The following is a 22,434-nucleotide window of genomic DNA, read 5'->3' as shown; positions in this document are numbered from 1 at the left end:
TTTTTAACAAGCCGCGAAGCTTCATGTTGGCGTTCAAAACAAGAAAAATCCATCAGAGCATTTCAAAGCATTTATAATCAGAATATTTATTCAAGTTGATTACAAAAACACCTGAATTATAATGTCAGCTAAAACCACAATATGTTTCTATACAAAATATAAAACAGTAAATGTATTCAAAATGTCTAAATGTAGTAATTTGTTTGGTTTCAAGGCTTATATCTTAAAGTGTTTACAACAGCGTGAAGATGAGAGTCGACCCCTGAAGGAAACAACTCATGTGTCTGAGCTGCAGGAGTTACCCATCATCAGACAATCAGCGAGCCCTGCAGTCTGTGAGGAAACAGCTGCCCACTTGGTATTAAAGTGATCGTTCACTGTCAAATACTCAGACTAATCATCAACAAATATACTGAAGAAATACATCATCTTTGATACATTCAAAACAAGATTGCTTCTATAAACTGTAAAGCTTGATATGCATGTGCTTTAAACTGCACACATTTCAGGTCAAAGCATAAAAACTGAATGATAAGAGGTTTCACCTGTTTAGAAGTTGCTAGTTTATGTAGAAATCAGTCAGAGCATTACGTCATTCTAGTGCAATCGCTCTGCACTGAGGGCCTCTGCTGGTGACACGGAGTAGGAACGCTTTAGTGTGAAGAACACATGGCTGACGCAGGCCGTGCGGCATCACTGCTGCACAACATGGCCTCACTATGTCAGCCCTGCAGCCTCCTCTGCAGACAGAGGGAGCTCCACGGTTGGCAAAAGACAGAGTACCACTGGGGTTCTGGCCATCTCCTGTCTTTAATCATTTGTGAATATAACATTCACAAGGAATTCATCAAAAAAACGAAAAAAAAAAAAATCTAATAGGTGACTATTCTGATCTTTGTCGTTTTTATTCATGTGTAAAGAACGTTGTTTGAATGACGGTGGACATTCAAGAGAAACAGCTTATGTTGGTGGTATGAAAGCAGCATATAAAATGAGTTAAATGTAACACTGAGATCATTTTCATATTTTACCAAAGGTGCATTATTGCAACTACACATATAGAGAGGAATTACGCAGCCTGACATTCAAAGAGAATACATTTTTAGTCTGACTGTGATATAGAAACATTAAAACGACAGAGTACTGTCAGAAGTGGGAAGGTTGCAGAATTTATGTCTGCAGAGACGTAAACTGCTTACAACCCCAGTTCTAAAAAAGTTGGGACGTTGTGTAAAATGTAAATAAAAGCAGAATGCACGTTTCATGCTCGTTCGTTCGATTTCAAGTGTTTGCTTTTACTCTGATAAGTGCCCCTAAATGTAGAACCTGCTCTGTTACACCATGAAATGCATGTGTCCTTCAGCGCCCGTTACGATAACGTCCATCCAGATACGCATGGCCTCAGGAGACGGAGCCACCATGTAGTACACCCGATCGTGGGTCTTCACACTGAAGGTCAGCGACGGATTGGGGCTCTTTGTGCGCAAGGACGGGCGAGAAAGTCATTTTTCGGAAACATGTGAAACAATACAGTGATGTAGGGGGGAGATAAGGAGAAGCATGTGTTTGGGAGGGAGGAAGACAAATGCAGGGAGAAAAGAAGAGGACAAACAGATGTGAGATGTTTGACGTGGACGACGCCACACATGGTGGCTGGAAAAAGAACCGCAGACACACAAACACACTGACTTACTTTGTGTGCGTTCTTTAAATGGTCATAGTAGACTTCCTCTATGGCTTGGAAGTAAATGACGCCTTTCATCTTGGTCTCGTGTTTGTCTGCGGCGGAGAACATAAACAGAGCTGTGAACAAAGCTCGTCCTCGGCGTCTCACGTGTCCCTCGGCATCGCTGCTGCGTGTTAACTGAAACCTGAGAGACGGCGGTGCAAACCTGCGTAGTACGTCAGCGTCCTGCGATTCTGGTCGAAGACGAACCAGCGTTTTTTCCACGTCTTGATCTTGCCTCCCATTTTGACCAGGAATCCTCGACAGGTTTTGTCAGTGATGGCCAGGTGGAAGCAGGCGTCCGGGTTGTGTCCGGCTGCTTCGATGTGGCAGTGGAGGTCAAAGTCGTCTTTTCTCACAGGAAGGTAGCGACTCAGCAGTCGGGACTAAACGAAGCAGAGGAAAGGGATGGAAGTTGTAAAGGTTTTACTCTGATTCGTTTTAAACATCAGATTTCAGCTAACAGTTACAAGTTCTTCTGATCACCTGAGATCTCTGCTTCTCCCTGAGCTTCACCTCTCTTTCCACCAGCTTCTGCCTCCTGCTCGTCTCCTCCTGAAGCCGCTTCTCCAGCTCCTCTCTCCGTCTCCGCTCCTCCTCCAGAGCCTGCCTACGCATCTCCATCTCCCGCTCCTGCACAGACCGATAGGTCAATTAACGACCCCGTGATCCAAAGCGAACACGCGGCTTTGCTTCGGTTCGCCTCGGTTCGCCTCGGTTCGCCTCGTTTACCCGATGCTCCAGGAGCCTCTGCTTCTCGGCCTGGGCCTCTCGGAGTAAACGCTCCATCTCCTCAATCTTGGCCATGTTTGAAGTGCTGGCACTGATCATGATGGTGAATGGTGAACAGAAGAACACAAGAAGGAGAGCAGGAGTTCTTCAGTAAGGAAGGAATACGCAGGTAATGTGTGGCAAAAATTCTACATATTCATGAGAAATGAATGGAATAACAAATTTGCATTATTATTTACATATGATTCAACTTTAGAGCGCTATCTACAACAGGTAAGACATTACTTATTAATAAGCTTTCCACATAAACCTACTTCTGAAGATCTAAACTACGTCTAGAGGTGATAAAATTCCAATCATAAGTTAAACAAAATAAGAAGCTTGCATAAACAGAAGCATTACATACGGTAGGATTAAGGCCTCAAGTGTTCTTTCAGTTTTGCAGAAAAATAATCAAAGTAGAAAAAAACCTGTGTTTAGTTTTAATGTGACACTAAGCCTTCCACCCGACAAAGATCATCTTAGGGATTTAGTTATAGCCATATTGTGTCTACAGCCATCTTGAAAGGGGTCAACTCTTTAAAATACATCAGGTGGTTGATGAGATATTTTGCTAACAGACTGACAGACTATCAGCTAGTGCTTAGAGTATAAGTTGGGGTTGACTCTAAGTTACGGGCACAGCAGATTTTAGCTCATTAGCTGTAAAATTGGCTGAGTTGGAGCCATTTTTGTGCTTCAAAAAGGTCAGGTGGCTGTGGTGGCCATCTTGAATTACTCCAGAAGTTAAGCAGTTGTAGATGTACATGCAATGATTACGTTTTGAGAGCTTAATTAAAATTTGTCCACTGATTTATGAGAAATTTTGCTAACGCGACAAACACACACACACAGAGACAAGAGCAGAAACAATGTTGCCTTTTTGTCTTCGGCGGTGGACAAAAATCACTTGTTTTTTTTTTGCTTATTTTCTGTAAAGTGGCATCTAGCTTTTAAACTCGTCTCCTCCTGACTCGTCTTAAGGACCTTCCGCCCGCGTCTTGTCGCGGCTCCTGTCTCACCTGGAGATGTTGTCTGGGGAGCAGGCAGATAAGCTGGTCTCCAGGCTGTCAGAGCTCTCCACGCTGACGGTGTCCGAGGTCAGGCTGTTGTCAGCGAAAGAGAAGGAGTCCAGGAACACGCTGGGCTCGGAGACCATCCTGCTGCAAAAATCTCCTTGTCTCTGCCTGTCTTCATTCACGTGCGCATGGCTGTTGCTCGCTAAAAGAGGAAAACACCAGCGATAAGAACGCACAATCCGGTGTTACTTCCTCTCCGGAGTGCCACTAATTATTGCAGTCACCACATGAATTCCTGCCCCGATGCAGCCACACGGCTCGCTGTTTAAAGACAAACAAATTCTACAACCACTACCGAGGTTTAATTGAAACAAGCTGCGTGTTTGTCACTCTGACTCACCCTTGGGCAGCCGGCGGGTGTTTCCTTCCCGAGGGGAGAAGCTGAAGCCTTGTGGGATGACGCTGCCGCAGCTCGAGCTTTGGGTCAGAGGTAGGTGAGCCTTGGGGGGAAAGAAGACATGATTCAGAACCAGATTTTTTTCCAGCGATAGCAAAAAAAGCAAAGCGCTCTGACTCAACAACGTGCTGTCAAAGTTGTGTTGTAAGCGCAAATTTTTGGGTTTGGGTGGATCGTCCTCGAGGGACAGAAGCTTTTTGGAGATAAATAAAATCCCCCCTCGTCTGCAGGCCAGAACTGAACCGATCAGTGCTGCTCTGAATCTGTTCCTTTGCTTCGACGAGTGTTGCCGTAAACTTCAAATGAGAGAAATACTAACACTGTAGCTGTTTGAAACTGATCAGAGTTTGATCCTGATCTAACTAGTCTGCCATTTTCTTTCCCAAAACCCATTCAAAGGGGGTAAAACAAAATATACCTTCGGAGGAAGCGTGCGTCCTAACGATCTGCCATAAGGACTGAGGAGCTGCTGGCTCCTCTTATGAGGCAGGTTCTCATTTGGCTGCGACGAGTTTTCTTTGCTGCTTCTTCTCCGTTCCTTTAGAGAGTTTAAGTGCTGCAGTGATCACACAAATCAGAGCGTTCAAAGAAGAAGAAAGAAACAAAACACTTAACTGGAGACACTGAAACAGGAAACGGAGTAACCACGCAGCGTCGGCGTCTCCTACCTCTTTGACCCCTGCGGGGTTATTGGCGAAGTTTTGCCCCTCGGACAACTCTGCGTACTTTCCTTCCAAAGACGCGAGTTTATCTCTTTCCTGCAGACATCGCACACTCCTTTAGGTTACGATCTCCTCCGCCACCGAAGGTGAAGGCGATAATGTTTCGGCACTGTTTGCGTTTGTTCGTTTGTCTGTAGCGTTAGCAACATATTTCAAGGACCAGTGGACGGATTTTTATGAAACTGTCAGAAAGTAATCCTTGAGTGTACATCTACAGCTGATTGACTTTAACAATCAGTTTTACAGATATTTAGATAAACCTACTGTAGCTGTAGATGAGAGTCATTCGTAACACATATTTAAAGCGCTAACACATCCTGCAAAATCTCACAACATTACAGCCGATTGAGCTTAACCACATTTACAAGATTTGACCAGATTGGTGATCCTAGTTTAAATCTCCGGCATTAAAAGGCGATATGTATTCCTCCTTTCATTTCTGACCTTGTCTGAGAATCTGCTTACCTTTTGAAGCATAACGAGCAAGTTGTTTTTCTCTCTCTGGAAGTTCTCTCTTTCCTGCCGGGCCTGTAAAGTGGTCTGCGAGGACTGTTTCTTCAGCGTCACTATTCGTTCCTGCAGAAGAACAACAACAATCAACACAGTTTCTGCGCTTTACTCAGAAAAAGGGCAAGATAAACGCAGCACGGAGAGTAAGAGACGTGTCGGACGTCAAAGCAGCAGCAGCTGAGCAAACACAAACAAATACACTCATGTTTTCTCTTCCTCGTTCTTTAATAGAATAATTAAAGATCCGGAGCGTGTCACGTAAACTCATCAGACGCGTTTTGGTAACTTGTTAGCTCCTCGGTGTTGTGTGCTTACCCCTGCTGGTTAGTTCATGCTTTGTGAGGCCACCTAGCTCATTATTTTCCAGGTTTTTTTTTTTTTTTTCATGTGCAACCTGCAGTAGCATTACTAACAACAAACCACAATGTAGCAGTAAAAAAGAAAAACAGAATCTGGTTTTCTTTCCTGACACCTTAAGAAAACTCGTTTTGTTGCAGTTCTATAAATTCACGTGCTGGAACAATTCAATGCCAGCATAGCCATGTTTTTTTCTACATACAAATACAAAAAAAAAACCCTCTCTGACTGCCTGTACCTTTCGTGTGACAGAAAGACGCTGACACTCGGCGATTTCTCGCAGAAGCTCCTGGCTTTCACTCTCTTTTTCCTCCTCCTGCTTCATTTCTCTTTCCAGCTTCTGAAACTCCAGATCCTCTGCACTTTTAGACGGTTCCTCGGTTTCCTGAGAGAGGCCGCAAAGAGCAACAAAAAATGCAGTTTACTTCATGAAGTAAAATTACACAAACGGGTTATGTAAGACCATAAGGAATCCGAATAACGATTGTGTGTTAGCTCAGAATTTGATGACAATTAAATATAAGATTTTTGCGTTTGCTTAAATTTTTTTTTGCATTACATATTGGGAGCATTATATTTTATGTGCTTTAAAGTGAACGTAGTTGTTCACCATGTTTGATTTTTATTTATTTTTTAAAAATATGAATATTAATTGTACTTCTTCCCAAAAGCAGCTGTCAGGAAGTCCTCGAGTGTAAAGAAGCTCTGAGACTGGGATAAATATAAATCAAGAGATCCAGAATTAGACTGGACCGGATCAAATAAAGAAAACTTAAAAGAGTAAAAATAAACACATTAGGAAGAAGCGGAAGGACGGACAATAAATGTGAAAAATGAGAGCTGAAGTGTTTGGTTTTTCTGTGAGTTCAGCTCTTTTTCTGCCCAGTGGAGTTTGTTTTATCTGCGCCGCCGTCTAATTACTTTATTCGGAGAGGCTCGTGTGTTTATTTTGCTCACATTTATGTGCTGGGTGAAGTCTTTCAGTAGGTTTATTAAGCTCGTTCATTTTAAACGCCTCTTTTCGTTTGGGGCTGTAATTATTCTCAACTGGGAACCAAATGAGTTTGTTTAGCTATAAAAGAAAATTAAACTGACTCCTTTTCAGAAAGCTGTGGTTTAACCAGACTAATCAGTGATAGCTGGCTTTTTCTGTGAACTTAAATGGTAAACGATCCACACTTACTGTATGTAGCACCTTTTTAACACTAACCATGTGCTGCAAAGCTCTTCACAATAAACTTTATTTTAATTTTCACAAGTTCTGCTGTCTTTTATTTTACTAATCTACGACCACTCTTCATTCATTTTCCAAAAAAAAAAAAAACAGGACACACTACAGAGGCTAATCTCTGACTACTGCTTGTGTCAGATGAAAACCTGATTTGAGGTTTGTCCTTTTAGACCCTCGTTCCACAGCTTTACCTGAGACTCTGGGCTGCTGGTTTTCTCAGTATTGTGCATTTTCCCCTTGAGTTGCTCCAGAAGCTCCTTTTCCTTCTGCAGCTGGGCCATCTCAGACTCCTGCTCTCCATCCAGCAGGGCACACTCCACCTCCATCTGCAGGAAAGGGGCAGCACAGCGGAGAAAACATGCTTTGGATTTATTTCTGTTTTCTGTTGTTACTGAGCAGATTTATGTATACAGTCATGCTACGAAAGAAAGAACACATTTATCAAAATGTAAGGTTTCATGCTCTTAGAAGTGGGTAATTACAACTTTAGATGAACAATATATATAACATTTACACCTCAATATCTTTATTTATTTACCAAAAATTGAAAATAAAATGCAGAAGAGATGAAGTCAAAAAGGCCTGATAAATTAGAGTTTGAAAACCAGCTTTATTCCATTTTCTCTCGCTGTTGGAACTTGAAGCCGACGGGAACTGGTTACTGTGTTGTATTTTTGGGACCAGAGTCTGCGCACTACAGATGTGAGGCTTTGCGCTCTTCCTACTTCACCCGCACACAATCACGGTGCTACATCAGCTTTCTTGGAAGCGTGAAACAACTAATTTCAGCCAAACAGGTTCAAAAAACGAATAATAGACCATACGGCAGCAAGAACCACAAGAATCAGCAGAGTCAACACCTAAATTAATCATCTCATGATTTTCTTATTTTATTTTATTAAAGGCAAAGTCCCGTTAGTTTACATGGCCGCAGCTTGGCATAAAACTTGTACTGGGAGCATCCTGTGGCTCCATCTTCAGCTGTGTGGAGTTTAGTATTTCCTCTCATGCTGATGCTTTTAGCAGCATTTTGTCATTTTTTGTGTCTTTGTTATGGCGTTTTGATCTTTGTTTGGATGTCATGTTTGGTTGTGAGTTTTGACAGTATTGGCTGTTCAGCGGGCAACTAGATGTCATCCATAGTCTTTGTTTCCAGCTTCTATCAAACCATCTGTAACCTGTTAGTAATCAGCACACTTGTTGTCATTCCATAATCACCCCTCACATATACTTTCTGGCATTCCTCAGTTCTCGCTCGTTAACCTGCATGTGACTTGTTTCTCCAGTTTTTCTGTTCTTTTATTGTTAAAAGTACTGCAGATTTGCCTGTATTTGGGTTCTGCTCACAACTTACCATATTCCAAACGTGACATACTTGCAACAGCTTAAAACAAGTGTCAGTTTTGTCTAATCCTCATTGAAGGTGTTGCTGGCCCACTTTTCAGGATTTCAGTACAGTTTTTAGTCTGGACTTTTAGCTACGACAACACCTTGATAGTTAAAAAAGGGAGAACAAATTACATGAATGAATGAATGGCAGGCTGTAGGCAGGCACATGAGGGGTCATACAAGTGGTGAAACGTTGCAGGAACATGTTAAAAAAGAAAAGAAAAAGGTGCTCAGGTGTCAGCTGTGTTTGTATTCTGTCTTGTGCTGCCCACCTCACGCAGGGACTCCTCCATCTGGTTGTCCAAGTCTTTGATTTTTTGTTCCAGCTCCTCGATGTTGTTGAGAACCTGGATCCTTTCTTCTTCGATGTGAGTCACCTCTTGTTTCAGCTGCACACTCTCCAAGGCCTGCAATGACTGCAGAAGCGCAAATAAAACTCTGACTCTACAGGAGGCTGTTCAGATCAGTGAAAAAAAAAAAAAAAGTTATGTTTATACAAGAAAATAAACTGTTCTTCCTCAGTCGTTGGTTAGGATCATTTGGCAGCCGATAACGTCAGTTTTTGTCGAGTTAGACAACAGCAGCTGCAGTTTTTATTCCTCCAGACGGGATCACTGACAACAAGGACAGGATTCTTTCCCACTTCATGCAGTGGAAATCTATCAGTGCGCTGTAATGCCAGTCACGCCAAAGCACTCCCACTTATTGCACCATCTGGCAACATCCTCGAAACATTCAGTCACACATGTGTGAGGATGCATTCGAGAGATCTTCTAATATCAAATATTCCTGAGAAGATCCAGGTAGAATTTTTTTTGTTTTTTTGGTGGTCAGAGGCTCACATGCTCAGCAAATCTGGAGGATTTATAGTTTGTCAGATGCGCTGTGAGATCTTTTTCATCCACGCACACTCCTCCGAGGAATGCGAGGGATGGAAGAAGGGTTATTTGGAGTTTGTAAACCTCAGTCGCAGTAACTCATAGCAGAGAACTCGCGCTTAACTCAGATGTGGGGTTTAAAAAAGGGTTACCTTCGCGTTAAAAGAACACGTCGTTGCTACCGGCTTTACCGGATTTTAATTCTTCAAGGTGGAAGGAACGTCCTCTTTACATCGGCACAGAGTTTGAAACATCTGGAAAAGCGCACGTCTTTGTAGTGCACATACACTCACATTCCTGCGCTCGCACACACACATGCACACACTAATTCACTGTGGGATAAAGTCATTTCCTGTCCCCCCCTCCTCCCCCTCCCTCCTTCAGGAGTTTGAATGGTTCAGTGTTGAAAAAAAAACAAAAAAAAACCTGGGACTTCTTCATTAAATCCAGACACAATGTTGGGTTGTTACTAATTCAGAAACGGGGGGGAAAACAGCCTGGAGTGGAAAAGGTGGCCTCTCTGGGAGCAACATTCACATAATCATGTAGAATAATGTGAAATATGTGGAGTGTATTTGTGTATGCGGGTTAAACATGTTCATTTATTTTATTTTTTTTTCTAGAATGAGCTGCGAGGCTTCCCGCTGTAACATACCCAAAAAAGGTGATGACATAAAAAATGAGGTCAAACCGTCTGAACAACCCACATAAACAAGACACGAAGAAACTGCTAACTGCCCACAAACTCAGCTCTTCTAATAAATGGAAATGAATCAATAACAAGAAAAGCACACGGACACAAACATTATCCTCCACCTTTACCTTTCGACTGCAGGGGATAATTATGCATCGTGCAAAACGTGGAAATCATAAAAGCTTCAAGCCACGGTTTCTAGTTTTATCTGCGAAAATCCTCTCTGAGTTGGATTTCTTTTTCCTGACAATTCTAACTGATGAAATGCTGTTACATCCGAAGTGGTGTTTGCACAATTGTAGAAAAAATAAAAGGCCTGGGCATCATATTTTCCACATTAAAGCCATTTGCCCTCATTGGAAAGGATTCCCCTTCTGTGGAAATGTAAAAAAGGAAGTACCATGCCATTGGAAGCTCTTCAGTCTAACAACAGGTAAACAAACAGGAGTAAACAAGCCATCAGCTTTTTAATGAACTGCATTCCACGGGAAGGGGAGCTTTGTCAGGCTCTTCACTGTGACTTCTCTAAACTTCATAATCTTTCTGTAACAGGAAATAACAGGATGCAGCGACAGATAACGAGGGGAAGAGTTCTGATTTCAGGCATTTTAGTCACCAAAAGCTGCGTTCATAACCCTTCAGGAAGCATTCAGGACTTCACTCTGTAAACAACACTGACAGCTCCGAACGTTTTGCCAATTTTGGTTTACCAGAAAAGCTGTCGTTGGCATCCATCTCAGTCCAGACTCCTACAACATATTCAGTCATGACTTTGGAATGATTTAATAAACCTCAGCGGATATATTTATACTTGGTTAATTAAAACCGATTATGACTTAACAAAGTTGGTATTTGACAGAAGATCACAGATAAACATTACTGCTGTGGAAACGGTTACAAACTATAAAACATAACTGTTTTTATGCATTTTTGATGATCAAAGAAAGAAATTTTATATTTTAAAGGTAAGAACTTAAAGCAGGACCATATCAAGCCGGTATGCCTGCTTTTACCACAACATAAAGTACTAACTAACTGTACGAGACACCGAAACTAGTAAGAAAATTGTGCAAAAAATGAGAACATTTTGTCATATTCTGTGTTTTGTTATTTTGTTTTTGGAAAAATTGATTGGAAATCAATCCATCTATTCATTTTTTATGTTCAGGATTTGGAAGAGGCTGGAAACAAACTCAACTGATTGTTTCCAAGATTTGAACCCAGGACCTTCTTGCTGTGAAACATTACCCTCCACACTGAATACATGAAATTTATTAATTTCAGCTTATATTTAATAGGAAACAAAAAAAAAGAAGACTTCAAGACTCCTGGACTGGAGTGCATTTTTCCAACTGACCACATCCCCCTCGCTTTATACTCGCTCTGTTCTCCTTTTTTGTATTTGTTATTATTTCTATCATTAACCGTGTTTTTCTTCCCATAGAAACTACATCTGGACCAGTTTGTCTGCGTCTCTTTCCTGTCCTCTCAAATTCCGACTGATCACGGCAGATGGCTGCCCATCCTGAGCCTGGTTCTGGATCTGGTTCTGGTTCTGCTGGAGGCTTTTTCCTGTTAAAAGGGAGTCATGTCTTTCCACTGTCACCACCGTGCTGCTCAGGATGGGAGATTGGGACAAAGTGAAGATTCGACGCAATCTACTGCCTTCTTTTGAGAGATAACTTTTACTAATTGGCATTTTACAATGTACGTGAAAGTTTTTGTACAGTTCCCTGAGACGACTTTTGTTGTGAATTGGTGCTATAGAAATAAACTGAATTGAACTGAAGTGTTGAAAAAGTCTTCTCACTTGTTGGCAGAAGACATGTTGCTTGTGGTCACAAACTTTAAACTTTGACTGCAAACATACAAACCTGACGAGCCACAGCAGGCAGTGTAATAGACTTCTAGTCCATTTTCCAGTTTCGATTTTATGATCATTTGGCGAAGACCATGCACCTGATGATGCTCACCTTGGCTCTGTGATGAATAGAAGGGGAGGGGGCGCTGCTGTTCAGGCTGACAGCGGGCGAATGGGACCTGAGCTCTCTGTAGCTGCTCTGCTGACGCTGGGCGGCCGACTGCTCCTCCGAAAGCGGAAAGTCTCTGGCCTTGGCTCCGAAACAGCTGTCTGGAGCAGTGCTGCTGGGGGAGTCAGAAAACACGGACTCGTCGTCCGACACCTGCAGCTTTTCCAGCTCCTTATTGATCTTCTGCAGATCAGAAACGGCTGAGGCCGCCGGCTCTCTCGCCACCTGTCTCAGCTCAGTGCACAAGCTCAAGATGGTCTCCAGGCGCTGGCACTCCTGCACAAAGAAAACTCAATGAGTTCTTCTCAGTTAAAGTGTTTAATAACTGTTAAAGTGATCTAAAAATGATCAGAGTGTGATAAAAAAAACAAAAAAAAACTGCTCACCAGTCTCTGAACTTTCTGCTCGCGGAGCCGCTCGTCTCTCTGGTGCTGGTGGTAGTCTCTCAGCTCCTCTTTCCCATTCAAAGAATTGATGCTGCCCACTCTCTGCCCTGGACTCAATCCACTCTTCCCAAACGACATTCTCCTCTCCCCTAAGCCCAGATCTAGGCCATTCCCATCCACATCCACACCCAGGGAGCTCAGAGAAGCCAGACTGGACCTCCTGGATGCACCAGGCATGCTTGCTGGTACCGTCACATCTGGAGGCTGATCCAGGGAGGAAAGACTGCGCCTCTGTCCTGCTGAGACCGTCCCTCTGTGGGAACCCACCGGATGACGTAACGGCAGCGACAGAGCAGGGGGGTCAGCCGCGTTGTGAAGCCGAGGCAAGGATCGGCTGTGCGCCCCCAGGTTGTTGAGGGAACCGGTGGAGTATTTCCTTGGCCTGGAGTCTCCTCCAGCTTTGCCCTGAGAGTAAAGCCTGCGGCCCAGTCGAGGGCTGGATGGCATACTGGCTGCTCCGCTTTTGACCCTGGGGGACCGAGGTACTGCCTCCCCGTAGGAGGGGAGCAGGGAGCCTCCATCTGCGGCACTGGAGAGCAGCAGGCTGTCCTGCGACTGGTGGCGAGAGTAGGAATGACGAGGAAAGCCGTTGGAGCGGACCTGGCGATCGCCCTGACGTGGGGATGGAGGCACGCTGCTGCTGCTAATGTATGAGAAGTTTCTGGAGGCAGACGGAGGCCTGTCTGTGTTGCTGAGGACTGACAGCGGCCTGGCGGACTGGCTTCCAACACCAAGGTACTTGCGGCTGCACTCTGCGGCCCTCAGGCTGGCCTCCAGAGCACTCTTCCTGCGCTGCAGCGTCTCCATAAGTTCCTGAAGCTCTGCTTTAGACCGAGAGCCCCTCAGCAACGTCCCCCCCGCTGAGCCGCCGCTGCTGGGCTCAATCTTTACACAGTCTGTGGAAAACAAATAGTTGGCAGAAGACATATTTGAGACTGGAATTAATGTTGGCGCAGCTCGAACTCCAAAATTAGGTTATTCAAAAACCTATATACAACAGGTAAGACATTAATTGTTCATATTTCTACAAAAGATCTAAATTACCCCTTTAAATGTATTGTCTTTAATCTATTAAGCAGCAGCAGTTGCTACTTAATGCATGCTATCACTTATGTGCTGACTAAGAAGGGGAAAAACCAGTGAAGAATGTACGCTCGTACAGTTCTGAGGCCAATACAAACACTGGCTCCATCACTGGTTGAGTCTCTTCTAAAAATGGAAGAATGCTGGTGAACCAAGACAAGGCAGAACACACAATCGTCTCGACTGCAACAGAGACCCCGAGGACAACCAATTACCCAACCAACCGGAGTGATGAAAGTGTTGAAATCAGTGTGGCAAGACTCTAATTATAGGGGGCAAATAATTACAGCTCATTGGATATTACAGAACGTGCTCAGCAAATGTGGGTTTTAGGGTTTAATTATGGGCCTTCATTAGAACACTAATGACTTATGAAGCTCACTAGTTTGTGCTTCTCTGTAAACAAATAGCCGCCTGATGGTTGTGCTCTTCAGAATGAGCTAAAAATCAGCCAAGAAGTCTGTTTTCTGACTTTTAACTCAGTATTTAGGGTTAATCCATGATGTAAAACTAATTCGTCTTACCTGACCCGTAGCCCAAAGTGGCAACGGAACTCCTTTGAGGAAGCATCATTACAGCAACCCTTTCCTCCGAGATGGATCAGTGCTGAAGGATGGAGGACTCACCTGGGACCTGTGGACGAAAAGACAAATCGATAAGAAACTCTTAGACAACCGAGCAACAGATATACAGGCAGATTTCATTTCACACTGTGCCTATGCATAACATATGATGTAACCTATGCTTAACATATGATATAGAGCAGGATTTTCCTACATAAATAAAAAAAAAACATACAGTAAATGTTAGCTTGTAAAGGTTTGACACAAACGCTTCTTATCTTCACATTTGTCTGTTTTGCACAGTGAGCATAATCCTTACATCATGGTTGGTTTATTACTACGTTCAGAAAACTTAGAGTTGGATCTAAATTAAGATGAACACTAAATTCAGATTTAAACATGAACTTGACCACGACAGCATACGGTGCAGTTTGTATAATTAAAAAGCTGAGAAAACTGGACAAGTGGAGGACAAAAGCAGCAGTCGGTTCATCGTGTACTGTGTGACACGTTCTCAGTTAATAGGGCTTTGGAGATCAGAATCACCTCGTTGGTGCCTAAATGTTATACTTTGGACAACTTGTGTTACTGTTGATATTTTTCTTAGATTTAACCAAAGGAATTGGATTATTTAGCATCTTTGCGACAGGCTGCAACAGTATTAAAAACTAGTCAGGTACAGGTCTGAAAACGAGTAACATGGCAGCCAAACTATGAAAAGAAAAAAAAAAGAAAGCTTTGAAAGAGCTTCAAAGAGGCTGAAATGAATATTGTTCAAAACCACTTCAAGACATAAAAAGAACATCCGACTCTGGGAAGCAAAATATTAAGAAAACAGGACTGACTCTAAAGTTTGTCACAGGGCTGTAAATCCATTTTTAAATTAAAGGTCTAGCTTTATTTGAAGAGATACGTATCACCCAATGCCTTTCATGTCGGAGTTTTAGACTTGGATCATCATATGTTGAAAAATGATGGAGTTTTAGCCGTTTTTGAGCACAGTCTCACAAAATGACATGCCATACTTGGAGTATGTGTAGTAAACGACTCTCTGCTACGACCATGCTTAATTTCAGAGCAACATATTAAAAATTGGCTGAGTTGGAGACATTTTTGGGCTTCAAAAGGTCAGTTGGTTGTGGTAGCCCTCTTAAATTGACTTGGCTCCAAAAGTTAATCATTTGTAGTTGTACACCCAATGATGTTTTCCTTAAAGTTTCATTGAAATTCATCCACTGATTTAGGAGATATTTTGCTAACCGACAGACACACAAAATCCTACACACAGACAAAGGCAGAAACATATTAGTCTGCCTTCGGGTGAGCAATAAAAATGTCACTGTAGGATTGTTAAAGTGGTAAACTTTTAAAAAGCCAGTTAAATGTAGTAACTTTTACTGCAAGAAAGAGTTATGAAAGCTGATTATTTTCACAAACTTTATTACAGAATCAATAAATATCTATAAATCAGTTTAAAGTTTCTTTTTTTTTAAATGTTGCACTGGTGTTCCTGATCAAAAGCATTTTTTTTTCTGTCAAGGGGAGATTATATAATATTTAAACTCCGGCTCATCCGTTTGTTCAGCGCTTTAGAACAACAATGCCTTACTTCCAGCTGTTATTCCAGATGTGCACATTTTACAGAAAACGGGGGTGGAGGGGGGGGGAAAAAAAACCTTTCCAAAAGACCAAGTGTTTAAACAGACCCTGAGTTTTTATGTCTGGCCAGTAAAATTTAAAAACTCTACCTTAATGATGTTTAATCCTCGTGACTAGTCAGTCTAAGTATTCATCCAGTCAAAGGCTGAAAAAAATCTGCAGCTCATGTTGAATTCATTACCTCAGACAATGAGATATTTTTGTGTTTTATTTGCTTATTTCATTTTGTCGTAGCCTTTTTAAATTTTTCCTCATTTTGAATTCTAGTAACTGGCCCTTAGAAGGTAAATTAAAGTTAAAAAAAGAGTTGGTAAACAGCTAAAACATGCATCAACAACTCCTCAGATCATATACCACAGTTATACTAAGTGAGGACGTTGGTTCCAGTGATTCAACGGGCGGGGGGGGGGTTAAAAGTCACACATGATTGTTTCCTGAATCCACTGACAGCGCAGAGAAAGGCAGTGATGGCTGATCTAAGACTTTCTGGTCCTGCTGTCTGGAGAGAGAGAGAGCCAACAGGAAGCAGGGTATCCTCTTACACACTCTCGCATCCAGTCAGCATGAGTTCATTCTCCAGACCTCCGAGAAAAACGAGAAAGAGAGAGAGAAGGTGGGGGGGGGGGGAGAAAAAGCCCCCCAGCCTCAAGCAAAGAGCAGGAGGCGCTGCTGCATCAGGTCAGCCGGGTGGTGCGCGTCAAAAACACGCACAAGGAGACGTAAACAGTTTGGGGAAACGGTCACTGATAAGATGGCTTTCATCTGGCCTCTGAGGAGAAAGATTTTCACACTGAGTAAAACCCAGGCTGGAACGGCCTCACATGTCCCGCTCGCTGTTCAAACAAACAGTTTCTCTTTCCATGGAAAGAAAAAAAGAAAACTGATGGAAACCTTCAGAGGGCAGGGGGGTAAAAAAAAAAACAACCCAAAAAACAATTACTTTAAATTTGAATGAAATGAAAGTCAGATTGGCTGGAGCCCAATGGTCAGACAAACAGCCTAAAGGCCATAATTATATTTATTATGAAGTTTTAAAGAAAAATAATGGACAAAAGCAGCAAATAGCTGAGTTAAAGAAGCTGCAACTACACACTAAAAACCGCTGGGTTAAAAACAACCCAATTTGTAACCAAGCGCTGGGTCAAATTTGGACCGGGCTAACCCTGGCCAGGTTTAACTCAGCGGTGTTGGGTTATCTGTTTGACCCAGCATACTGGGTTAGTTTTCTGCCTATTGGTAAAAATGGCTAATTTGTTGAATTAGTTCTATTAAACAGCTATAATAAAAAGAACAGCCCAAAACCTGCCTTATTAGTTAACTACGGCTTAGACTGGTGCTAGCTAGTTGCCGCTAATTGCTATTAGCATCAGCTAGCTAGCACAAACTCACTGTCTATAGAACAACGTCAACCAGGTTAATTATCTTCTTACATGTTTTTTTTTTTAACCATTTTCCTTTTGCTTATTACATCTTTAAGCAGAGGTCCAGTCAGGTGTAATTCTGTCAAGTTCTGGCTTAAAATGGCGGACTGTGAAGGACGGCATGGCTCATCTCCGACCACGCAACCACCGGGTCAAACCTTTTGACCCATTATTTGGTCAAACCAACCCAACCTTTGACTCAACAGCTTGAACCCAACACTAGAGTTGTCAAAACAACCCAGCAGTGTTTAGTGTGTAGGAATAAATCAACACATAAAGAGGAAGTTGTCTGGAGAGGGTTGAAAAGTAGCAGATTAAAGCATGTAATCAGATTACAACTATGAGTTACACTCAGGTCATTTGAATACTCAGTCATCTAGAGTACATTTACACCGTCCAGGCATTTTAATTAGCGCCTGTATTTTAAGCCTTTTTGTAAGAATAAGTTAAATTTCTAGACTGTGAATTCAACAGGCTTTATATTTGTATTATAAATGGAAAAAAAACCTTCTCAGCCTTTTAAAGTCAAATCAGGTTAAAAGTCAAATTTGTGAACTTTTCCACACTTCTCATGGAGGAGACTTACAAATACTTGTCTCACTTCTCCCATTACCAAGCTGAAATCAATTTTGCACACGTTTAACACTGAATGCAGCAATAAAACAACAGTGTAGAGGATGACTGACATGCAGCCCTCTTTAAATCCAAAACAATGCACTTCACAAAGTGGTTAAGGGAGCTTTTGGATAAAAGAAACGAGACTGACCTCAGTTTTCTGCCTTGGTTACATGGCTGAAGCTTCTCTGACGAGTGTCTGTGAGAGCTGAACTCCTCCTTCTGCCTCCCTCTCTCTCTCTCTCTCTCTGGAACAGCAGAGTAAAGTCTTCCCATGACAAAGGAGCAGACAGGAGACCCTCTCCCCTCCCACCTTCAACTCTCTGCTGAGATTTTTCCTCTCCAGGAGGGAGTGGGAGTGGGGGGGGAGACAGCAGTGGCTGTGTTTACTTTGCAGCAGGAGGCTCCAGATGCTGCCCCTCTCTGGCTGGGCAGAGAACTGTTCATATAACTAAAGGCAGCATTATCATAATAAGTTTAGACGTGAAAGAGGAATCAATATTTAATCTCCCCTGCTGAGACATTTTGTTTCTCTCGGCAGCAAGTCCTGACCTCTAACCCCACTGTGATCGATATCATGTGATCGTTAGATCATATTCCAGCCCTGAGTGAATCACTGCAGAGAGCTGCATGTCTTGTGACAGAGTCCGTTCTCGAATATTCAAGCGTCCTATCTCAGTTCGCAGGAAAATCGGTTCCCCTCGCGCGGTGAAATCTTCCCGTATTGTGCAAGAGCAGAAGTCGGTTTAAAAGTTGTATATAAGAAGAAAAAATGTTGACGTTTAGGTTGTTGTTTCAGCAGTGTGCTGTATGTGGAGGTGGGAGGAGGCCCTGTGGCTGGGACTGAAAGAACGCCAACCTCACTCCCCCCACCACCACCTCAACAGCCAAAACCCTGGAAACGAAGACAAAACGCGACGCAAAGCCAAACATACCTGCTGACTTTGATATATATGAAGAAAAAACGAAACAAGCAAACAGGATGAATGAAAATGCCACTTTTGGAAAAATCCCCTCAATGAAACGAGAACCATTCTGAAGCAAAAGCCCTCCAGTTACATCATAGGGAGGGGGCTGTGGAGAGCGGCCTGGACGAGATGATTGCTTCCAGATACAGAGCTGGGGTCTTTGTCATTAAAACACACACACACACACGCATACGCTCGCAAATCTGCACAGTTGTCTCCCTCTTTGGTTCTTCATTGCTCCAGGAAAGTTAAACGACACATTTAAACCTCAGGTGAGCTCCATTTGAGGAGTGGGACACTATAAATTCACAGCCGAAACAAACAAACAAAAAGCTTTATTGTCATAAAGGACTGGAATGTCTAAAAAGAAAAAAAAAGAAAGCATAATTCGAAACTTACCACACACAGTTGCATGTGTAAGCATGTTTTCAACTGAAACTGTGCAAAGACGGATCCTGAGTCGAGGAAAATGGAGGGGGGGGGGACGGAGGAGAAATTAGTGTCAGATTGTGGAAGAGGGGGTGTATGATCAGCTCTGGTAAATGTAAGGAAAGTCTGAGTCATAAAGCAAAATGTCTTATGTGTCCAAGTCTAGGAGAAGGAATCAAATTTGACAAGAAGAGTGTGCTTCTGTGACGCTTGTTCTTGTGAAAATGGGTTTAAAGCGTGTTGCCCGTTTCCAAAGTTTCCAAACCGTGTTGGAAATAAACATCGCATGAACTTCTACAAGCGACTTGCTTCTGGAGTCAATCCAATTCAAGATGGGAGACTGCAGCTGATCGACATTAGCCAACATAAAAATGGCTGTAACTCAACCGATTTTTATACATATTGAGCTAAAATTTGATGTGGTTGTAGCTGAGAGTCATGAAATTTTGCACAACTTTATTTTCCTCTAAAACGGCTACAACTCACATCATTTCTCAACACAAGATGATCTTAGTTTAAAACTCCACCATGAAAGGCAGTGGGCGATACGCATTCCTTCAAGGAATGCTAGTCCTTTAATTTTACTGTGTTTTTAGCGTTCAATTTTCTTTTTTTACCAGCCTTGAGACTTGAAAATCTTTTAGTTTAGTCCACAAAGTTGTCTCTTTTTTTGGCTGAATCATTGCAAAACGAACCAATCCCGAAGCTAATTTTAAGACGGAAAGCCTGATTAGCGTAAAGCGACCCACATCACAGAGGATCACAGAGCATAACCAGATGACCAAACTCAGTTTGAACAGAAAAACGGCTGAAGCTCAGCTTGAAACCACAAAACAAGACGTTTGAGTCTTCATTAGGACCCAGAGGTTGTGATTACACAGCTGCTGTGTCAAGTTTGTGCAGACGATTTAATCCTGTTCATGGTTAGACCGGTGATTCGCACAGAGTCAAAGTCCCCCGTCCATCCCTGCAGATCTTTTAGGCTGTTCTTGGGAGTCGTCAAACCATGGCTAGCAGAAAACTAAACACAGAAACCATGGTGAGGCCTTGTCGCATCAACGCGCATTGTGACATCAAACCTCATCACTATCAGCGCTGATCAAAGAGTTTATGTGCAAACAAGAGTTTTATTTTAAGAGCAGGAGAGGAAAACACTAATTTTACACTTAATCATAGGTTTTACAATATACGTTGCATGTACTATACTCTAATAATAACATGGATTGATACATGCTGATGGAAGGTTTCACCAGGAAGTACACGTTTCAAGTGGATCTGCATGTGCACACCTGGAGCTCATAGCTTGTTTCATGATAAATAAAGCTCAGACTCCACATTTTCTGAACCACCTTTCTCCAGTTCTCTGGCCCGCGTCTCCTGTTCAGGTTCACAGTCGGGCGCCGAGGCCCCCTCGCGTCTCTCCGCGGTTTTGTTCACGCAGCCTGGCTGCTCGTCCCGGGCTTCACTCGGCGCTGGCTGCACGTGGCGTTGGGTGCTGCGCCGCCCCGTCTCGAACGAAGCAGACGGGTTCGAATCTTTGTGAAGTTCAAGGCCGCTTTCAGCAAGCCTGGTTCCGTTGTGTCTGTGCGACGCATTTCTGGTCTCTAATCAGGGAGAGAAAACGTTTGAACAGGAAGAAAAAATTCTGATATTATGATAAAAAACAGGTTTTTTTTAACCCCTTCAGTTGTTGTCTACAAGCTTTTATCTTTTATTTTATCTCTTTTTGAGGCTGAATTTGGCCCCAGTCTTCAAACAGACATGGTTTTGATTTAAACAGTGCCACCAAGTGGTCAAACATATGATTTTTTTTTCTAGCTAATGAACTCAAGTTATGTAGTTTAGTGTTGAACTATGCAGGTTTACTATATTCTTTCCGTTTCAAGTCATTCGATGCACCTGCTCTGATCCATACATTGTTCATTTTTATTTCATTTGAGCCTGAAAGCCTGACAAGAGGATTTCTGCTTTGATTCAGGACCAATTTTGCATTTACTGCTCATATGTACGCAAGTAGATCGTTTATATTTATTGTATCATTTATATATTCTGACAAAGAGTGTTCTGCATTTTATTCCCCCCTCTGTGTAATTTTGGGGAGAGAACACAAAATCCTTTTAAACATTAAAAAATGCACAATAATTAAGTGAAATTTGTTTGTCTAAACTACTCGTGGCAAAAGTAACCACAACCTAATTCCACCTGGTGCAAAATGTGGTATTTTTTTTTGTAAATTTATTTAAGTATTTCCAGAAACAAATCCAAATTTTGCAATGTAAGCCATAAATCTGTGAATGGGTAGCCTTTACTTTCAAATTTTCTCTGTTTAGAGTCATGCTTTCCTCATATTTATCATAATAAATCAGCCCTAAAGGGTATTTTGGCTCATGTAAAAGCAGAATTAACGCAAATGCAAATTATGCACAAGCCTTTAATATTTCTTCCTACACAGTGAATATCTTACATACCTCTCTGTCGTGCACACTGAGGCAGAGCCACAATAACAGTGAACAAGACGAAAGCTGCAGACGCTGCCGTGCTCCACCATGACCTCCTCCTGCTCTTTTCACCTCGACCTGCAACAGAGCACGTTCTCTTTACTGGGAGGCCTCTGGGGTCGGTGCCCTGCGAGCTGCTTGTGATTCGATCGGCTCGAGACTCACTTATCGACGCGACGGTGATGTTGACCTCAGTCTGAACGACGTGTCTGCTCTGCGAGCTCGAGAAGGTGCAGCTGTACGTGCCGGAGTGTTCTCCGCTGTCCGGCTTGTCCAGCAGAAGCGAGCCGTCCCCCTGCAGGAGCAGGTCCTGGTCCAGCTCAGCTTGGCCCTCCCACAGGTTCACCGTGTGTCTGGTTCTGTTGTCGTATCTCACGATCAGCGTGGGCTCGCTGGAGGAGGCGAAGGTCCAGGTGAGGGAGAAATTCTGAAGGCTGCGTGGAGCCGAGCACGGGATGGACAGTGGGCGACCTTCTTCTTGGGTTAAATCTTGGTAAAACAAAGTGAAAGACACCTTTCATTTATCCCAAATCATTCTCTTTCGGACCAGTCGATAATGCTTTCACCAAACTGTACCTTGGTTCTTCCGAGAGGCAGTCCACACCTGAGTTTTGTCAGCTGATATGAAAGAGCAGAAGTAGGTGAGGTTGGAGAGATTACCCACAATCCTCAGCGTGCTCTCCACAGTGAACAAGCCTTTGTGATCTGTGGTCCTGATGGTGGAATTTTCCAGCGTTTCCTGAGCTGAGGGGGGGTCCGTGGCCCATATTACCTGAGGCATCGGGTAAATGTTGTGAGAGACGCAGGTGACCGTGGCGTCATTCACCTCCATGATCACAGACTGGACGGGAGCTGTGGGGGGAAAGCAGAAAACTAGAGTCTGAGCATTTAAATGGACTGGAGGCAGAAATATAAACAACCTCATAAACCTGACACTGTTTAAAGTGATCAAAGAGATATAATAAAGA

General features: G+C 42.9%; 1 protein-coding gene across 1 annotated transcript; it reads right to left on the bottom strand.

Annotated features, from left to right (window-relative positions):
• Positions 1–52: 52 nt before the first annotated feature.
• On the bottom strand, positions 53–18,545 carry phldb2a (pleckstrin homology-like domain, family B, member 2a). The gene is made up of 17 exons (XM_017418225.3): positions 17,723–18,545; positions 13,838–13,946; positions 12,171–13,126; positions 11,728–12,060; positions 8,455–8,598; positions 6,985–7,119; positions 5,801–5,947; positions 5,161–5,271; positions 4,642–4,731; positions 4,392–4,529; positions 3,917–4,016; positions 3,520–3,718; positions 2,459–2,549; positions 2,213–2,359; positions 1,893–2,112; positions 1,694–1,779; positions 53–1,475 (listed from the first exon to the last, which is right to left on the bottom strand). The coding sequence occupies exons 2-17, from the start codon at positions 13,884–13,886 to the stop codon at positions 1,335–1,337; spliced, it is 3,087 nt and encodes a 1,028-aa protein (XP_017273714.1). The 5' UTR covers positions 13,887–13,946; positions 17,723–18,545; the 3' UTR covers positions 53–1,334.
• Positions 18,546–22,434: the final 3,889 nt, after the last annotated feature.

This window comes from Kryptolebias marmoratus, linkage group LG13 (assembly GCF_001649575.2).
Source record: "Kryptolebias marmoratus isolate JLee-2015 linkage group LG13, ASM164957v2, whole genome shotgun sequence".
NCBI classification, from domain to species: Eukaryota; Metazoa; Chordata; class Actinopteri; order Cyprinodontiformes; family Rivulidae; genus Kryptolebias; species Kryptolebias marmoratus.
This window is presented reverse-complemented; position numbering and strand designations above follow the sequence as displayed.

Bases quoted from the DNA above. Each gene is read 5' to 3' on its own strand.
- phldb2a (XM_017418225.3), bottom strand. From the start codon at position 13,886: ATGATGCTTCCTCAAAGGAGTTCCGTTGCCACTTTGGGCTACGGGTCA. The intron at 12,061-12,170 runs GTGAGCAGTTTT...TTCTTTGTGCAG, and splicing joins AGCAGAAAGTTCAGAGACTG to GAGTGCCAGCGCCTGGAGAC. The intron at 1,780-1,892 runs GTTTGCACCGCC...TCTCCGCCGCAG, and splicing joins GACGCTGACGTACTACGCAG to ACAAACACGAGACCAAGATG.